General features: G+C 37.6%; 1 protein-coding gene and 1 pseudogene across 1 annotated transcript; both read right to left on the bottom strand.

Annotated features, from left to right (window-relative positions):
- Positions 1–9,383: 9,383 nt before the first annotated feature.
- On the bottom strand, positions 9,384–10,526 carry LOC122069846. The gene has a single exon (XM_042633934.1). It carries the CDS (start codon positions 10,524–10,526, stop codon positions 9,384–9,386), a length of 1,143 nt encoding a protein of 380 aa, XP_042489868.1.
- A 5,253-nt stretch (positions 10,527–15,779) lies between these two features.
- Positions 15,780–21,086, bottom strand: part of LOC122069847 — a 69,813-nt pseudogene continuing 64,506 nt past the window's right edge.

Here is a 21,086-nt window from a genome sequence, read left to right as displayed (position 1 = left end):
CTATCTACCTACTAAGGAGGCTCATGGAAAGTTATAGAGTCCATAGGAAGGATCTCCACATTTTTATTGACCTAAAAAAAGCATCTGATAGAGTTCCTAGAGATTTAGTCCAATATGTCCTAGTAAAGAGAGGTTTCTAGTACTTATATGGATATAATTAAGGACATGTATGAGGGCGTGGTGACTAGTGTGAGATCTGTAAGAGATCAAGGCAAGAAATTCCCAATTACAATTGGGTTACATCAAGGATCGACCTTAAGCCCCTATTTATCTGCACTTATCATGGATGAGCTAAGCAAGAACATCCTAGATGAGGTTCCCTAGTGTATGCTCTTCATAAATGACATCGTCTTAGTGGATGAGACTAAAGCAAAGATTAATGCTAAGCTGGAGCTATGGAGATCTAACTTGGAAACAAGAGGCTTTAAGATTAGTAGATCGAAGACAGAATTTATGATTTATAACTTGAGCCACTCTATATTGGACAAAGAAATGGTGAAAATTGAGGAAAGAGAGATTCCTCAAAGTGACTATTTTAGATATCTGGGTCAATCATAAATAAAGAATGTAACATAGAGGACGATGTTTCATAAAGAATTAAAATAGGATGGATGAAATGGAGAGTTATATCCAGAGTGTTGTGTAATCGACTTATCCCTTTAAAGCTTATGGAAAATTCTATAAGACTGTTGTGCGATCAGTTATAACGTATACAGTGGAGTGCAAGGCAGTTAAGAAGTATCATATAAAGAAGCTATGTGAAGCTGAGATGAGGAAGTTAAGATGGATGTGCGATGAAACTAGGAAAGATAAGGATTGAGCATATTAAAGCTGATTTGGGAGTTGCATCAATCTACGAAAAGCTCTGTGAATGTCATTTGAGGTGGTATTTTCATGTTCAAAGGAGGCCTGAGGATGCCCCAGTAAGGAGGAGTGATCTAATTCGGATTGAGGGAGCTAAAAGACCTAGGACTAGGTCTAAAATGACCATAGACGAAGTGGTGAGGAAGAACATGTATAGTCTCAGTCTTGTCCAAAGTATGACCTTGGATAGAGCCTATTGGAGAGCATGGATCTATATAGCCGAACCTATGTAGCTAAGATTCTCCTAACTTGTTGGGTTGTGCTTATTTCCTCTTACTCTCATCCTTATTCTCTCTTCTCTCATTTTGACATCTCTATTGTTTGGATTTTTTTTCCTATTGTGTTTTGATTGGATCCATGTAGCAGACTTCATTAAGTTGGGATTAAGGCTGAGATTATTGTTATTATATGCTATCTATTTAACACAAGCCTAATTCACCAAATCAACATGGTATTAGAGCTAGTATCAACATCGAGATCCTTACCTTAATGCCTAAATCCTAGTCATCTCTCTCTCTCTCTCTCTCTCTCTCTCTCTCTCTCTCTCTCTCTCTCTCTCTCTCTCTCTCTCTCTCTCTCTCTGTTTCTCTAGTTGACAACCACCCTCATAGTCTCACCACCTTTCCCTCGGTGGTGCAATTTTCTCGCTAAGGGTCTATTACTCTTTGAGATGATCTAAATCTCCTCTTAGATTTTTCTAGTTCTTGATTTCTTATCTCTGGAGTTTGGTATGCAAGGCTTGAAGACTCCGGTTGTTTTTTACATTTTATAAGATCATTGGTTTGAGACTCGGATCAGCTCAGCAACCATATCCAAAGTTACTATCACATCCGCTGGATAACAACCATGTCAGATGTTACAATGGACTGATACAAAGCAAAGATGATTGCTAGAGGGTTTACTCAAACATACGGGATTGACTATCAGGAAACCTTGCTCAGGTTTCCAAATTGAACATAGTCAAAGTTTTTCTTTCTTGTATAGTCAACCTAGGGTGGGAGCTACAACAACTGGATGTCAAGAATGCTTTTCTCCATGGGGAGATTGAAGGGAGGTATATATAGATATCCCTCTTGGATTTGCTTTTCCGAGACCCAAGGCAAGGTGTATAAGCTGAAACAGGCCTTGTATGGCCTAAAGTAGTCTCCTCGTGCGTGGTTTGACCGCTTCCACAGAGTTATGGTGTCCATTGGCTATAAACAAAGTAGTGATGATCATATTTTGTTTCGTAAAAAGATATGAGAGCATATTATGCTTCTTATCGTCTAAGTAGATGGTATTGTAATCACCAATAGTGATTCTGGTGAGAAAGCTCAACTGAAAAATAGTTGGGGAAAAAGTTTGAAATTAAAGACTTGGGTAAGCTGAGATACTTTCATGGCATTGAAGTGGCTCATTCAGCTCAAGGTATCTTCCTCTCTCAATGGAAGTATACACTTGATCTTCTATCAAATACAGGAATGTTGGGTTGTAAGCCAACCGACACTCCTCTTGAGCTTAACTCTCATCTCAAGGGTAAAGATGGATAACCTCAGGGAGTAGTGGAGTTGGTAAGGGACCTTTGCCTAAAAAAGCGTGTGGTTCTAAGTTCGACTCCTCTTACCAAAGGGCCACTCACATTGGAGTGTTTAGTGTTCTTCACTACTTTTGATGAATGTTGATGGTTCTCATTCAACCCCGATATGAGCCAGTCCAATCGGTTGTGAGGTCAGTATGGGTCCACAGGACTAGTCAGGCCGAAGGCAAGGTTATCAAAATTTGGTGGGATGGCTGAAATATCTTTTTTTTTTTGGTAATTGGTGTTTATGTATTAAAGAAAAAAGATTATACAAAGTAAGGCAGCCTTATTCTCCTTCTTTGGACAGACCAAAAGAAAGGAAAAAAGACTCCTTGAAACCTAGTAGGACAGGCCCTGCTTTACAATTTGAAATAAAAAATCAAAGATTACGACTGAAATATCTCTCTCACACTCACCCTGACATAGCCTTTGTAGTTAGCTTGGTCAGTTAGTATATGCATGATCCTCCCTCATCACATTTTGAGGCAACATATCGTATTTTAAGATGCTTGAAGGATGCTCCCTGTAAAGGATTTCTTTTATCTCCACATAGCCACTAGCTTACTGAAGCCTCCATTGATGTTGACTGGGTTGGTTGCCCAGATGATAGAAGATCTACTTCTCAGTATTGCACTATTGATTGACAGGTATGGTTGAGCAGTCCATTGCAAAATCGGAGTTTTGGGCCATGGACCATGGTGTTTGTTAACTTCTTTGGCTCCAAAGTCTCCTTCAGGACCTGTGTGTTCTAGTTGATTTGCTTATGTATCTGTATTGTAATAGTAAATCTGCAGTCAACATTGTTCACAATCTTGTGCAACATGATCGAATGAAGAATGTCAAGATCAATTGTCACTTCAACAAAGAGAAGTTGGAACAAGGAGTTATTGTGCCCCTTTTGTTCAATTTGGTGCTCAGTTAGCTGATGTGTTCACTAAGGGGCTTAGTAGTTGTAGAGAGAGAGAGAGAGAGAGAGAGAGAGAGAGAGATTATATTGGGGCTGCCCTCCTTTATTCATTAAATAGAATAGTTATTACAAGTCCTACTAGGAATAGGAAAGATAGCTATTACAAATCCGACTAGGAATAGGAAAGAATAAAATAGGAAACTTTTACTAATTGCTAACTTCTAATTATATTCAGTCCTAATAGTACTAGGACAGCCCTAAAAGGACTAGGAAAATCCAAACCCAAGGGACTAGTATATTGCGCTAGACTCCTCCTTTCTTTCGATAGACTTCTAGCAGTAGTAAAGTTTTGTCCCATTATTAACAAGATGGGCATGTTTGATATCTATACACCAACTTGAGGGGGAGTATTGTAATATAGATTCAAGTGGCATTTTACTCCTCGTACCTATTCTAGAATGTTTTCTCCCTTATTGTAAATAAAGAATGCCTGGTGTCTATAAAACACAAGCCTAATCACTAAATCAACACTTATATGCATAATGGTTGGTCATCCCATCTAATCTCTTCTCCTTGTATTTTACATGCTTTTATTTTATGAATTTTTATTATTTTTATGGTAAATATTATTTCTAAATTTATCTTTTGTGGTTTCTTTGCCTTCACCAAGATAACTCATCCAGTTTATAGGTCTTTCTTGGTCTCTCTCTCTCTCTCTTTTTTTTGATGGGAGGGGCACTCTAGGAAGCATAATTTACAACAATTAGCAGTTGTGGAGAAAATAACAATGTTGAAGTCTTACAAAATAGAATCTTTTAAAGTTTTTTGATGGATATACACTCAGCACATCTAAATTTGAAATAGGAAAAAGAAAAAAAAGATTCATGTATTAAGTTTTACAACCCAAGGTAATAAATGGTGTTTTGGATATGATTAGGAGGCAATGAATTTGTACTAAAAACTTTATTCCAAGCTAGAAAATATATGCATGGAAGAAGGTCCTCTAATTCTCTTTCCCACCATGATTGACATAATGAATCATGAGTTCTTTTTCAAATATTTTTTTCCCTATTCTGGGTTCTATGCTTGAATGAGATCTCTTTGGTTAACCATTATCATTATATGTTCATGGCTGTTTAGTTATGTGAAAACCTTATCTGACCTCTGAACAGATGTGCCATAGGACTCTGCTGTTACAAATTCCCTGAAGGTCAAATGGCGTGTGGGGCTTTCTATCTTCCCTTGATGGGATTATTTTCTATTCTCTGCATTTTAACAGAGAGATGGAAGTTCTTTCTTGCTATACACCATTTATTTCTCTTCCCACTATTTCACTCAAATCCAGGGGTTCTCCAGCAAAGCCAGTTATGTGCTCAATTATTAATAGTGAGCATTATTTAGATACACCCTTACTATTGGCTTTTAATATTCTTGTTTTAATTATTTTTCTTCTTAAACCTTTGGTTTCTGTGAGTTATTTTTGAAAAAAAAAATGTAATTATTCTTGCCCATTTAGTCTCTCTTTTCTGTAGTTATCCAAACAAGAAACTTTGTGTTTCGAAGGAAACATGGTGGTACAATGTGGGATCCTTTCAACCGTAACTTGGATGTCTATCAACCATTTTATGATTTAATTTACAAAGTCGGTGTAAGGTGCCACGAACTATTGTTGTGCGGTCCGAACTTGCTGGAACTAGGTCTCCTTATGCTGCCTATCCACTTGCAGGTTTTCATGGGTCACTTCTTTGATTTTCCTTTTACCCATTCATAGCACTGACTTCAGTAAATTTCTTTGGCAGAAATTCAGTTGGGCTTAAAAGTGATATTTCCTTAACTTTATTGGATTTTTCGTACCCTTCATATGGTTTTTTTATAGCTCATTGGATTTATTTGTATTTTCATAGGAAAATTTTCTACCTTCATAGGATACAAGATACTTTCGTACCTTCGTTGGATATTTTGTAGCTTCATATGATAATTTTATACCTTTCTTAGATATTTTCATAGGATATTTTCTTACATTTATAAGATATTTTTGTACCTTCATTAGTTTTCTTTTGTACCTTTCATAAGATACTTTCATGCCTTCATATACCCTTCATATGATATTTTCCTACCTTCATTGGATATTTTTCTATTTTTCATAGGATATTTATTATCTTCATATGATATTTCTATACCATTATAGGAATTTTTCGTGCCACAAAAGGATACCTTTATTAGATATTTTTGTTTTTTTGTTTTCATTTATTTTTTAAAAAACATTAATGAAAATCATTTTCGATCTAAAAATAAAATATAGTTTGTTAACTACTAAACATAATATATTATAGAATAAGAAATAAATTTGGTATTCCTACGTGCAAAATGATTATTATAATTTTAAAACTTCAATTCTATGCATCTCTTCGAATGTTAGGATAACTTGTCTTTCATAAATATTAAACGATTATAGAAAGGGTTCCAAGAATCCCTCAAGCTGAAACAAATTAAAAAATGTTGCAATCGAATATGTTCGAAAAAATGGAGCAGGCTTATGATTGTTATTTTTTTTTTAAACCCCGAATATTATTACTTGGGACCTGGGGAAGCCCCTAAAACTTTATTAATATCATAAATCAAGAGAAGTGAGTACAAGGGGGGACATAAACCGCTTTACCCCAGTTCAGAGTAACAACCAATCTCTCTCTTGGAAACAACCAAATAAACCCCAAACAAAGTGACAATAAGACGAGATAATTATAACCGTAAAATTAGACCACTCGCTCTGTCTTCCTTAATAGTGTGGAAAAGCTCAAGTGGAATGATTTGATTTGACATAATGATAGAATTGTTTGAAGCTAAATTCACAAGCTAAATTGGCCAACCAGTCAGCTGCTCAATTACTTTTTCGATACGCTTATGATTGTCATGCTCAAATGACCTCCTTATCTGGAATCTAAGTTTCTGCAGCTCCATTTCTTTTGGGCCATCATTAACATCTTTCAAAGCTTAGATCTTAAACAATAATCTTCCACTAACACCACTAGGCAAGGAAAACTAATGAAATCAGACTAAGAGTAGATTCTAACAAACAAAACAATTGAACCATAAAGTCGTCCTAGATATTATCAATTAAAACCCTTCTCTTTCTATTTATTATTATTTTTTAAAAATTTATTTCCTCCTCCCTCTACTCTATTCAACTTCTTTCCTTCTTTTGTTTCTATTTAGTGGATATAATGATACAACAATTCAACATTTTCCCAACTAAATGGGTCAGCTACATGGAACTGAGAGAGGGTAAAATTAAAAGAAGTAAAAAGGAGAAAAGGAAAAATAAGAGTAAACAAAAATAGAAGAAACAAAGCAACACCACAAGAACATTGCACCTAAAATCAGTTGGCTATATGGATCTTTGCCCTCCAAACAACTCTGTTTGAGGTCATTCTAGAGTTAAGACCTAGCCTCTGCATATATTTTCTTACACCATCATCTATGGTCATTTTAGGATTGTCCATAGCTCTTTTTTGCTTATTGCATCTAGATCTGGTCATTCCTCCTTACTGCGGCATCCCTAGGTCTCTATTGAACATCGTCATACCACCTTAAAACAAAATTCTCGGAATTTGTCCTAAATTTAGGCTACTCACGAACAAGCTCTAACACGGTCATTCCTTACTCTATCTTTTCTACAATCATAGCTCCCGCCATACCATCTTAAGAAGAAAAAAAAAAAAGGAACCATTTCTCTACACTTTTGATGGCTTGCACTATTGGTTAAATGGGTCTAAAGCCTGGAATCACTCAGGTGCATGTGGCATTGCCAGGGTGGTGATGGTGGGTAAGTGAGGTGAGGCTATGAGAGAGGGTGGGATTGTAGAAGGAGGAAGGGCAGGTGGGGGTGGGCCATGATAGCGGTGGAGGGAATAGGGTGGGGTTGCATGAAGAATAAGAAGAAGAAAAAGGAGTGGGGAGGAGTTTTATGTGTTACAATACATTTTTACCTTTTTTCCCACATATTTTAGCTATTAGAACATGAATTCTTTAGAGTTGAGCACATAACAAAAGAAAAATAGGTTTTGGCTCTCTTATAGGTTCTTTTTGGTGTCATCTTAATTTTTGTTTTTGATCTATTTATAAAAGAATCATTAATAAAAATCATTGTTATCCAAAAATAAAAATCGTTTGATAACTACTAGATATAATATATTATAGAATAAGAAATATGTTTGGTATGCCTCCATGTAGAATGATTTTTATGACTTTAAAATTTTGTTTCTTTGTATATCTGAATGTTAGGATGGTTTGTCTTTATAACCATTGGCGTTCATAAAAAGGATTCCTATAATTCCTTAGAATGATGAGACATAATTGAAGGCGTTGAAATCGAATATCTTCAAATCAAAGGAGTGGGCTTATGATTGCCATGCTCAAATGAAATCCATATATCTCCCAGTTCCATTTCTTCTGATGTGTCACCATTGTATTCCCAAACCCTAGATCTTAAACAATAATCTTCCACTGATAATGCCAAGGGAGGAAAACTAATGAAATCAGGTTAAAGAGAAAACTTTAACGAATAAAGTAGTAGAACCATAAAAGCATCCCAGATCTTAGAAGTTATAGCTCTTCCCTTCTTTTGTTTCTTTTTAGTGGATATAATGATAAAGTTCACCCTTTCTTTGATCATTTTAATGGCTTGAAGTGTTGGTGATACTAGTCTAGAGCCTCGAATCCCTCAAGCGCATGAGGCATTGCAAGGGTGGTGGTGGCGGGTAGGTGAGGTGAGGCTCTGGGATGAGGTGGGATGGCAGAAGAAGAAGGGAGAATGAGGTGGGGTTGCATGAAGAAGAAGGGACAAGATGGGGTTCTATGTATTATAATGTATTTTTACCTTTTTGCCCTCAGATTTTAGCTATTAGAATTTAGAACACATATTCATTAGAGTTGAGCGCATAACGAAGGAAAAACAGTTTTTGATCATAATAGAAAAATAGCTCTTGACCTCATTATGGATTTTATATTCGTCTGATTTTTTCTTTTTTTAATGAATAGGGCCCATAAATAGGTTGTTTTTATGTATATCGATATAAAAAACACACTTCTACAATACTGAATAAATAAATAGCAAACACACAAGCATTTTTATGTCAAGAAAACGAAAGTAAAAATGACACCAAAGTATGACTAAAAATGGTGACTAAAAGAAAGTGTTTTATAGAAAATGTGTGATCAGATCTATCAAAACATTCCATTGTAGGTAGCCTACTGATAATCAATTTCAGCCCATTCTAATTTACCATGTTTTAATATCAAATTGGACTATCGTCCAAATAGATGGCTTTGTATTTCTTTCCATTGCGAGATTGTAAGATTCCATTGTCGGGTATTAATTATTGTTGTTTTTACATGCCCCTTCTCCCTCTTGGACCAACTTATTCAATGAAATCAGAATTGCATCAGCCTGGTTGGGTAATAAGATCAGCAGACCATTGTTGCACCTGAGTTTGAACCAACTGGGGCAAAAGCTGACTTTGGATCATAATGGGATTGGCAGTCTCAGTCCCAACCTAAATCCTAGTAGGAAAATAACTGCAAAAACATATTTGTAATCCTGCTTTGGGGTCCCCCGGGACCAGTCACATTTCCTTTTTGCCTTTATCTCAAGGGCCTAACCCAACCACAAGGCCACCATTTAATTTTTTTGCTTAAGGTCAGCAAAGTAATATATTGACAAGAATGAATTAAATACAATTAACCCAAAAGGGCTAAAACACACCAAAAAATTCGATTTCTTACTCCACCTTTGGCATTGCCATCAGCAGAGAAGGAAATCGAAACAAAATTGAAACTAACACAACTCAAGATTCACAAGAATCGGAATCTTGGTTTCTTCATAGCATCCCATTCTATATCATTAACCAAGAATCTTGGGGGAGATAACCACACTGATGAGGATCTAGTCGCAGCCGCATGTTTAGCAAGACCATCCGCTATTGTATTAACTTCACGGAACCAATGACAGATGCTCCATTGAATTCTATTTAAATAGCTCGCCACTGACAACCACCTCTATCTAAAATTCCATGGGATAGATTCCTGCACAATGCACCACACCACTGCTTTCGAATCACACTCCACTTCTAACCAAGTTAGATCTAAGACCTTGGCTATGTTGATCGGTTCAAAGAAACCAGAAAACTCAGCTCCAAAGTTGGAGGAGATACCTTCAAAGGAGGACAAATAGCGAATTGGATATCCATTATGATTACAAAAAATTCCCCCAGCTCCTGCATAACCTGGCTTGCCTACCGAGCACCCATTAATGTTAATTTTGCAACATCCCACAGGCAGTCTCCCCCAATATAGCTCTTTGATATACTTTTGTTTAGGACTTGAACGGACTAAACGCATTGATGCAGAAAGATGAAGATCTCTTACTGACTTGATCTGAACAGGAGCAACAACTGAAAAATTCCCCAAGTCATTAATCACTGCTTTCACCACAAGACTTGAAGGCTTACAATGGTTGTCATATTTTCTTCGGTTTCTTTCAACCCAAATTTGATATAGAACATACATCACTGAAACATACCAGATTTGCTTAAGCGAAGAAGAAGATGCTTTCCTTTTCCACCATGAAAATAATTCTTGGATTGACGGAAAACCATCCCACTTAAGATAAAAAACATACAAGAATTCTGACCACACCATCCCAGCAAAACTATAGTGTAAGAACAAATGAAGCATAGACTCAGAATTTGCATTGCATAAATAACACATAGATGCAAGAGGAACCGCACAAGCCATAATCCTATCATCCGTAGGAACTCTACCATGAAGCAATCGCCATCCAAAAACTGAAATTTGAGGAGAAATTCCTCTAGACCAAACCATATTATCCCATGGAACCTGCACAGATCTGGAGCGAAGGCCACAATTGAGAATAGAAATAGAAGGAAGAGTAAACTTCTTAACCAGAGCAAAAACCGACTGCAGCTGCAGCGAATGAACCGTTGGAAGGTCCCACTTCCCATCAATAATAAAATCATCTACCTTGGCTTCAAGAGGTTGAATGGGAGAGAATTCAATAGCCTCCATAATAGAGTTCTGAGATAGCCACCGATCATACCAAAAGGAGACTAAAGAGCCATTTCCAATTACCCATCTCTCCTTTGATTCCACAAAGTCCCAGATCTTCCTAATTCCAGGCATGATCGAAGAGCAAATATATGATATTTTAGGACAACCAGCTTAAAGATAGTAGACGCCCTCGTAACAAGGCAAGTTTTGCAAGCATTGCCAAATTAACATCACGTAAGCGACGAATGCCTAAGCCATCTTCCACCTTTGGTCTGAACACATCACTCCATTTAACTGTAATTTCCCTTGAAGAATCAGAATTCCCACTCCAAATAAAATTTCTACCCAATCTTTCCATTAAATAAATGGAAGAAGCAAGCCATAAATATATCACAAAGTTATGAATTGGAATACCCATCACAGACTTAACCAACTCCACTTGACCTGCCATTGATAGCATCTTCCCTTTCCATCTAGCCAATCGAACTTTGAATTTATCCACAAGAGGCAATATAAATTCTTTCTTCACTCTGACTTTGAAGATTTCAACTCCCAAGTAGCGAGTAGGGAACTTTCTTTAAGGGATATCAATAATTTTTTTGATTCTCCTCTTCCTTGTAAGTTGAATATTGCCCAGGAAAAGCTCACTTTTACCCATGCTAATGCATTGACCTGAGTAAGCCTGGTATAAGTATAAAAATCTCTTCAACCGTTTGACCCCTCTTAAGTCTACATTAATAAATACAAAAATATCATCAGCATAAAGCAAATGAGTGGGGGTCGAAACATTCCTGGAGTTAGGAAGAGAGTGAATCTTCTTCTTTAGCAATAGCTCATGAAGACCACGGCAAAGAACTTCCTCTACTAAACAGAATAGGGGAAAGGGGATCCCCTTGACACAAGCCTCGTTCCACCCAAAAAAACCAACCGGGCCCCCATTAATCAGAACTAATAAACGAGTAGATAAAATGACCTGGTGAATACGATCAATCAAGGTTTGAGAAAATCCAAACTTAAGCATGACATCAAAAAGAAAAGACCAGTCCAATGTATCATAGGCCTTTTGGATATCAAGCTTTAAAGCCAAGCCTCCCCCAAATGCCTTAGAGTGCATCAAGTTGGCAAGCTTTGATGCCAAACAAATATTAGAGGAAATGATCTTCCCTCTTTGAAATGCCCCTTGCTCTTCAGAGATTAGCCTAGGGAGAATGGTAGATAACCGCATGGCCAGAATCTTTGGAATTAATTTGAAAAAGAAATTCCCAAGACAAAGAGGTCGGAATTGACCCACCCTAGAAGCACCAGACACCTTAGGGATTAAAGTTAGAAAATTTGAGTTGACCCCCTTGGTAATCACACCCTCTGAAAAGAAATTCTACACAGCTAAACAAACCTCAGAGCCCACAATGTTCCAACATGATCAGTAAAATGAACCAAGGAAACCATCTGGGCCAAGAGCACTAGAAGGGTCCAAATCAAAGACCGAGCCTTAACCTCATCAACTGTAGGAGAAGACATAAGCATGGAATTATCTTCCTCAATAATAATTGAAGGAATACAATTCAGAACATCAGAAGCAGATACCAAAAAATCTCTCTTGTGAAATTTTTCAAAATGGGTAGCGACAAATTAACCGATACTAGTTGGATCAGTCAGAGTTCCACCATCCCCATCATGAATTTCCTTGATTTGATTCTTTCCATGCCTGATTCTAGTCATTATATGAAAGAACTTCGTGTTTCAGTCACCACAACGAAGCCACTTCATACGGGATTTCTCCACCCATACCTTCTCTTGAAGATTTAATGCTAAATCATACTCCCTTTTAGCCAAGACTTTGGCCTCAAAAAGAGATTCAGAAAACACATTCGCTTCAATCGATGCCTGAACATCCTTCAGGAGAAGTTTAGTTCTATTAACCTCATCATCATCATTAGGGAATTTCTCCTTGGCCCAAGCTTTAAGATGATATTTAAGTCTTTTAAGCTTAGAGGCAACCACAAATATAGGTATTCCAGATGATGGGGCCATCCATGAGGAATGCACACACCTTAAAAAATCATTATGTTCTGACCAGAATCTTTGGATTCGGAAAGGAGCATTGGAAGGGCAAGGAATACCTTCACAAGACACAATGACAGGGCAATGATCAGAGTAGCTGTTGGAAATAATTCTCTGGGAACATCCTAGGAATAGAGATAACCAATCCCCATTACACATACTTCGATCCAGAACTACACGGACATTGCCAATACGCCGGTTGTTGGACCAAGTGAACTTGCAACCTGAGGTTGGGACTAACACCAGAGAAGTAATATCCATCATAGTTGCAAATTCACCTGCTAAGCTACTATTGAATCTACCAGGCCCACATTTTCATAAGAGAAAAGCGTAGCATTGAAATCACCAATCACCATCCAAGGAGCAGAATACCCTGCAACCGTAGCAAGGTCACACCAGAGATGTCTCCTCTCAACTTTGAAACTATTAGCATGCACTACAGTAAGAAGAAATTTACTTCCATTTATCTCAAGAGACAGAGATACTTGTTGCGAAGGGGAAAAAAAGATTTCGCTTCTGCACCTCCTTCCATAAAATCCAAATATTCAGGGCCATATCATCTTTGGAATTTGCAATAAAATGAAAAGAAAAACCCATGGCTGAGAAGAAAATTTTTGGACATTTCTCTAGAACAACCTTAGGTTCTGCTAGACATACCACTGTAGCATCATGAGTTTAAATCAAGTGCCAAAGAGAGGCTTTCACCCTACTATTCCTAACTCCTCTAATGTTCCAAAACATGAGCTTCATTAATTAATGATATGAGGAGTTCGGATCAGGACGGGGTAATCCCTTTCTCTGCAAAACTCTATCAACTTTCGCTAGCTCTTGAACACGAGCACTGTGCCGCAATAATGTATGATTGACAAGAGGGGGAGAGGAGCTGCGAGACCTCACTTGAGTAAATCCCTCATGGGAGGCCAGCGCTTGATCCTCAAGATCGTAGTGCACTATGACTGTCCTCCCGTTATTCTCACAATTGAATATCGGTTGTGGAGAAGGAATGTGCATAGCATCATCATCACCAACACAAGCCTCCTCCACGTGAGACAATTTCAATGTTACCTCCTTCCAAGCATGTAGGGCCCATACCCAAGGTGGGCCCCTCACCCACTGAATCCTCAATATGAGGACCACTATAATGACGTGGCTCTTCAAGCGATCTACCAAAACATGATTCTAACACCCTATCCACCAAGTTGTCGCTAGCGCCCAAAGGAGTTTCTAAATTCTGATCATGGTTTGTTGGAGACAACACCCTTTCATTGGCTGAAGAAATCAAGTCCCAATCTAAAGGAGAAGGATTTGCCGTATTACCAGGGATAGGATCAGCATCACCACCTCTTGGAGAATCAACAAGATTTCGTGCCAAAATTGGGCCTTCTCGAACAACCGGCCTCCATTGTTGCCGCCGACGAGGTTTAACTGGCCTTTTGTCCCTCAATCGATCTTCAATCACCGTAGGGTCTTTATTAATCGGTTCCTTCGTAGCAGCAAAGCATTCATCTACCCTATGTCCATAACGACTACACTTCGAACACCGAGACGGAGGATTTTCAAAAACAACCTACTGTTTGAAAAACAAAGGATTCAGAAGATCCTTGTTGCTCCCTTTCAATGTAAAGCTCCTCCAACCGTGGCACCGAATCATCAATGTCAACACATACACGTGCGAAGTGACCATAGATTGATTCACGAGTCTTACGATCAATCGCGACCGGACAACCAATAGCCTTAGCCATTGAAAGTAAAATTTCCTCATCCCAATACTCCTGAGGTAGGTCCAGAAACCGAATCCAAGTCAATTTGTGAGTAATTTCTTGCTGAGATGCATAGAAATCCTGTCGTTATCATTGAAAACGAATAAGTTGGCCGCCTACACGGACAGGACCCCTCTTCCAAATCGATGTCATATCCACTATTAGTTAAAACAAGTTTTAAATGCAGTTGCATTTTTTTGCCGTTTAAAATGCATTTGCCCGTATGCTATTATATAATATGGAAAAAAAGGGAAACGGCAAAAAAATCCGTTTTAAATGCGTTTTAAATGGCCGTTTTAAACTCGTTTCTGTTTTTTAAGGGTAAAATAGGAATTTTATTAAAAAAATTAATTAATTAAAAAAAAACCTATTAAGTAAAAGTGAAGAGTGAAAACAATATGGTACTTGGTTTTTAACTTCCATACTATTTATAGGAAAAAAATCTCATCTTTTATAGCCCATTGAGTAAAGAAAAGCTAAAGCTAGCAACATCTCATTTTTTTGTAATCTTGGGACTCCCAAAGCTTTTGGAACATTAGATGCATGCATACAGGTAATAATCTCTCAAATTGCATGAGTATACTACTGTTTTTTTGGTTTCATTTTTGTCCGTTTGCCGTTCCAGGTTTTTTTTACCCATTTTTTAACCCTTCTTTAATCATACTATTCATCATTTTTATCTGTTTAAAACATGTACCGTAAATTTCTATTTTTTTGTCGTTCCCGTTTTAACTAACAGTGGTCATATCAGCTTCGTTCTTAAAACGGATCATAATAAAACCCTTGCCCAGAGACCTTATTTCCACCGGTTCCTTCAATACCCAATTTTCATTGATATTAGACCTTAAAAAATCCATGGATATTGAACGGAAGTTGACCCTGCCCAGCAATGCAAACCGAGGTTTATGTAGTCGCCTATCATATGCAGCTTGCAGAATTTTAAGCCGAGTCAATGCTCCATCTTTGACAGCCGACAGCAAGCTATCAATGACCGGTAACACTGGCCTACCAACCACTACTGCAAAAGACCTCCTATCCACATTAGAAGGTGGGATAAGTCTTGTTGCTTCCGACGATCTGACAAGTCCCACCTCTTCCTACAGCTGTTCAACCTGCTCTTTAGGAGTTGTTTCAGAAGAAAGGATCTCATGTAGTAGATGAGATTCTCCTAAAAGAAACGGATCAGATATCCACCACTCAACTCCAAAATCTCTACCACCACCAGTCGCCTCCACCAAACAGGAATCCAAATCACCAAAAACAATAGGGTTTCCAAGAGGAGGAACTCCAGCCACACTCATCCTATGCTCAATCAACAATAATTTGATTTATCCATCCTTAACTTACAATCATTATCAAGGCCACCATTTAAGTGAAACGAGCAAAAGAAAAGACACAAGAACCAATAAAATCCACTTACAGCAACCAAATCGTGGTATTATTATTGTTATTGTTACTATAATGAACCGCATAATGTTAATACACATAACCCATCACCCCACCCCACCTCCCATCCCCAAAAAATCCCACCCCAAAAAATAAGGAAAAGCTAACACAGATGCACATTAAATAAAATAAAATAAAATAAATCATAAATACACAAAAAAATGATAAAAGAAAATTTTTACAGATAGAGTAGCCTCTGATGAGTAGACTGTTCAGACACTAGGCTTTGATGATTGTTTAGGATATTCCACCACAAGGACATGTGCAGTAGAGCCTGGTGGTACTGCACTGCAGACAACCTCTGTAACTAGTGGTGTGGGAACAGGTAGACCAAAGTGTCCACAACTGGACTTAGAAGGTGGTGGTGGTGGTGTGGTTGGGGCTGTGGGTGTGGCCATTAGAGAAGAGTCCATAGTCGTGTTTGTGGGAATTGAAATGGGATAAACTTCTGTGACATCTTCAATGCCCTGATCCAAGTGGACAACATCCTGAATATTGAGCTGGTGGTATTTAACAATCACCCTCAGGAAGCATTCTCACGTGCATAGATAGAGTTCTCATGTGCCAAGCGTACCTTCTCAGCTAGCAGCATCTCTAGTTGAAGCCGGATCTGAGATGCAGGCATAGTATGTCAGAATTTGGGAACAGACATGATTTGAACCAACAGCATTTCCGTCACCACATAATAATACATGCACTTGTTTGTGCATCATATTACTGATAAGGAGACAGTTTGATGCTGTATACAAACAAATGAAACATTGTGGGAGGGAACACAGCTTTATGAATCCATTTTGCCACACATAACTCATCAACAAAAGCATCGTCACAAACTTCGCAACTTCCTATCACAATCATGCCATACCATATATCCAGTAAAATAGCACATGCTTTTTAAGTCCTGCCTTAACATCATTTCACCCTTCCACCATCCTTGGAGCCAACAACCTGTGCAGACTGCACCTCACTAGGGGCGGTATGTGGTCTTTTATGTGCGTGTTATCATTCATGAGGAACACTTACATTCCCTCAGATGCACTAATGTTCTCTTCCCATTTTTGTCATTCCTCCTTCCAAATTCCACACACTACATGCAAAAGAAGATGGCATAGGAGTAGGGCATGACATGCATAGCAATCTAATAGAACAGGTAAACGTAAAAAATGCACCAAAATCAAAAGATAAAAAGGATCAATTGCAAATTCAAGCATAGTCATGATGATACTTCTCACACAACACAAACTCTCATCTCTACCTTCCTTCAAGCCAATCAGGATATCAAATGGATAACATGTTCAAACCATAGTTTTCATGGCAACTAGGTGACCTAAGACGTGCAGTTTATGACAATATGTAATATAGCAATGAAGTTTTATATAATTATGCTTATATGCAATATAGAAACCATAACAATACAATATGATATGATCATGCTAGTAAATATTTTAGATGAGAAAATCAACATGTAATAAACAAAACAAGGGATAGAATGCAAGCAACTTCATTAAAATAAATAAATAAATAAATAAATCCCTGTAGACTCATGAAATGTTAACAAGGCGTGTTGTTGCCTTGGACCCAAGAGCCTGGATGCCTAAACAACGGCTTGACAACTATGGTTCAAACAAGAAGTAGTGACAGGTGTAATTCATGAAGTGCAAGAGATTCCAGAAGCCACCAGCTGACCTCCGGACTCCTAGATAGTGAGTAAATCAGCCTCCTCAACAGCTATTCTATAAGACCAATCGCTGGCCAGTCTGACCCTGGAATACGCCATAACTTATATCTTTTCCCATAACCACTTTCGGCTACATTCTACGAACATTAAAGGATAAATAAAACCATCAATGATCCTACACCTATTTAATGTCCAGGATCCAGGTGAGGTAACTAATTTACAAGCATAACGGGTAAGCATACAAACAAGCATGCCGGATGTGCCTATATGGAGAAAGCTATGTATGTCCTGAAGAAGACACAAATTCATATCTATATCCATGACTCATCTTACAAGATTGAGATGAAGGGAGGAAATACCTTGATCAATGGTACAAGCAAGATTGGTATGTTTTACAAGATCTGCTTGAATGATCATATGAGGTCCATTCCAATGGCAAACACGAACTCATTTGACGATCAGAAATGCAGACAATATTTATAAATAAAAAATCATAGAAATATATCACAGAGTTAAATACATTAAAAAAAATGCATTCATAGCAATCAGAACCACGAGAGTAATGCTTTTCTCTAAATTGAATTTGTTAATCTTCTTTGGAGCCACCACGGGGGGGTGGTAATGCCCACCAGATCATCATCCTCTGGACTATTCCCCTTCTCAAGACTCTCCCTGAGAATTCTATTCTCCTGTTCTAGCTGAGCACATCACTCCTTTGCAAAAGCCAGATCTGCTTTTATTGTTTTCAGCTCTTGTAGGAGCAGCTTGGCTTTGGCAGCCATTGCCATTGCAACCTATCACAAAAGAAAGGCCACCAGCAGAAAAGATACAAATAGAAAGCCAAAGACTATAAAAATAACACAAAAGACTAAACAGGATATATGTGAACACCTTCCTGCCGGGAAAAATGACAGGAACAGTAATTTGCATTTATACGCACAGATTCTTTACCAGGTAAGACCATCTCCAAATGTGCAATTGTAAAAGAGTCGTGCCCAGAGCAACATTGTAAAACTTCAACAACAAAATGAAGGCACATAAATCTGAGTTAGAAAATACCGAGTCGAGTAACCAATGAAGGCAAGACTATAATGATAACTCAAAAAACAGGATATATGTGAACACCTTCCTGCTGGGAAAAATGACAGGAACAGTAATTTGCATTTATATGCACAGAATTCTTTACCAGGTAAAACCATCTCAAAATGTACAATTGAAAAAGAGTCGCACCCCAGAACAACATTTCAAAACTTCAATAATAAAATGAAGGCACATAAATCTGAGTTAGAAAATACTAAGTCGAGTAACCAATGAAGTTACTGGGATGTGCCAGTTGGACAAATATTTCAATTATTTTGGTTCATCTGTTAAGCCCTTCAACTCTTAGAAGGTAATAAAAACTAGGGAACAGAATGGTTATTGGTCAAATCAAAATTACTGCAGTTGCATTAAAAAATCCATTCATGTGACCACCACCAAAATTTAACGGATTCTGAACAGAAGAACCCAATCAATAGGAAATGCTTTTACTATATGATCCAGTGATACACCTTTGCCACCTTACATCGCGAGATGCCTTGAGTTGAGTCTCATGGTCTGTTGGTGTCTGTGCTTGCTGCTGCGAGGTGCATACATTATTTGCTTGGTTCTGTGAATCAGAACTGCTCCCCTTTTTCCTGATTTGCAGCCATGTGTCTATTGGATGATGTCTGCAGTCCGATTCTCAACAAGTGTCATACCCTCATGCACAATTTCAGTAAATTTTTTAACAAAAGGTAGACCATGCTGTACATCTAAAATACATGCATGCTCTCTCTATCTCTAAACTGATCTTGGAACTTAGGCCAGGCAAAACTTTCGAATTAGCATATGCGTAGCAAACTTGAATTTTCTAAAATTTTGAATTTTACATTCAAAGACTTTCCAATTGCACCACCAAGGTATTTAAGAGAAGAGGTTACTGCATCCAACCCCTTCTGTATTTTGGGATTCTCTGACTTAAGATTACTCTCATGACATTGATAAGGCTGATGGAACTGCAATTAGAAAATAAGCAAAATGAAAGGGACATATGTATGTGGAGCAAAATCAGAAGGATATCTTACATTTGAAAATTGTAAAAATGACCACTGCATGAACCAAAAACAGATTTAAAAAATGCTTTACTTGAGGAAGAGGAGAGGGCTGAAGGCCTATTGGGTTTACTACCATTGAACACTATTAAATCCCTTCAATTAACCACTTTCATTATTTGTAATTCTGTGAGAAAATGTACTATGGGTACAAGTGTATAAAAACTTAAGTTTATAACTAATTAATTGAATGACACAAGCGACAAATAGAGACACACTTTCCGATTGGTATTCTAGAACTAACTCATGTATATGTTATATCTAATTTCTAATCCTATCTGAAAAGAAGAAAAAAACATCTTATTCAGATCATTGCTCGAGAATATCCTTTATACACTATATTCAAGTTTACTCCTGTAACTAAAACTTTAAGGGTGGTGATAGGGGTTACAACTGTGGGTGATGTTTTCTTTGGATACCTTACATTTTTTAGCCTCCCTGACATTCTAAGTTGGAATAGCCACTCGGTAGAAAGCCTCATTAGTCAAACCCTTCAATTCAATTCCTGCAAGTTGGAGATATTAGAAATCATTCCCAGCTACTGCATCATGGTCCATATGGCTTGAGATAAAAGATGGCCCTTCGACAATAGTCTGACGCATTTCTACAGTGGAAGCTAAGAAATCAGATTTGCAAAGAGCTATCACAAGCTGAGAAGAGGGAACATATTTGAAGATGAAAAAAAGAGTAATTTTGCACTTTTGCTACCGAATTGATTCTTCTATATTTTAGTTCTTTGTTCTTATTGCTTGATATGTGATTTGTGTGAGTGCATGAATTCTTCTATGTATTGCTTGAGATTGCTATTGCTATAATGGGCTGTTAATTTACATGTTTTTGTAACTTTCTACCTTTAATAGGCTGTGCTATTAAATTAGTCATAAATCATAATTTTTGAAAAATTTTGTATTGTTTTTTCTATTGGAGGGCATTTTTTTTCTTAGTTTAGATACATAAAAAATAAAAAATAAAAAAATAAAAAAAATGAAACCCCACAAACTTGAGTGCCTTTGTCGTCTTGATAATTAAGAGCCATATGGATCCATACAAAACAAAGTTGGGAAAACTAAGGTCCGAACAAAAGAAGGGGAATAAAAAGGTGAGAAATGAAAGTAAGAGGAAAGAGGCATAGACCAACAAGTCAGAAGAATCTCAGCTAACTAGGGTCGACTACATGTATCCTTGCCCTCTAACAGGCTCTATCCAAAGTCAAACTTAGGATAAGACCTTGATTATGCATGCATTCCTTACAACTTTTCCTATGGTCATTTTAGGCCTGCTCCTAGCTCTTTTAGCTCCTTCAATTGGTATTGGATCCCTCCTCCTTACTAGGGCATCCTTGAGCCTCTGTTTGAATATGGCCATAACACCTGAAACAACTTTCTCAGAGCTTGTCATTGATCGAGGCAACTCCCAAATCAATTCTAATACATTCGTTTCTTACTTTATCCTTCCTAGTTTTTTCCGCACATCCATCTTAAAATCCTCATTTTTGCTACACATATCCTCTCTATATGACTCTTCTTAACTTGCCAACATTCTGCCCCACAAATCATAGTCGATACTTAAATCCTTGGTTACCATCCTATGTGGCATAGAAAAGATAAAACACCAT

Source organism: Macadamia integrifolia, unplaced genomic scaffold, assembly GCF_013358625.1.
Source record: "Macadamia integrifolia cultivar HAES 741 unplaced genomic scaffold, SCU_Mint_v3 scaffold726, whole genome shotgun sequence".
Classification (NCBI taxonomy): domain Eukaryota; kingdom Viridiplantae; phylum Streptophyta; class Magnoliopsida; order Proteales; family Proteaceae; genus Macadamia; species Macadamia integrifolia.
The sequence above is the reverse complement of the archived record's forward strand: the minus strand, read 5'-3'. Positions and strand labels throughout refer to the sequence as shown.

Coding starts and splice junctions, on each gene's coding strand:
- LOC122069846 (XM_042633934.1), bottom strand. CDS start 10,526: ATGCCTGGAATTAGGAAGATCTGGGACTTTGTGGAATCAAAGGAGAGA.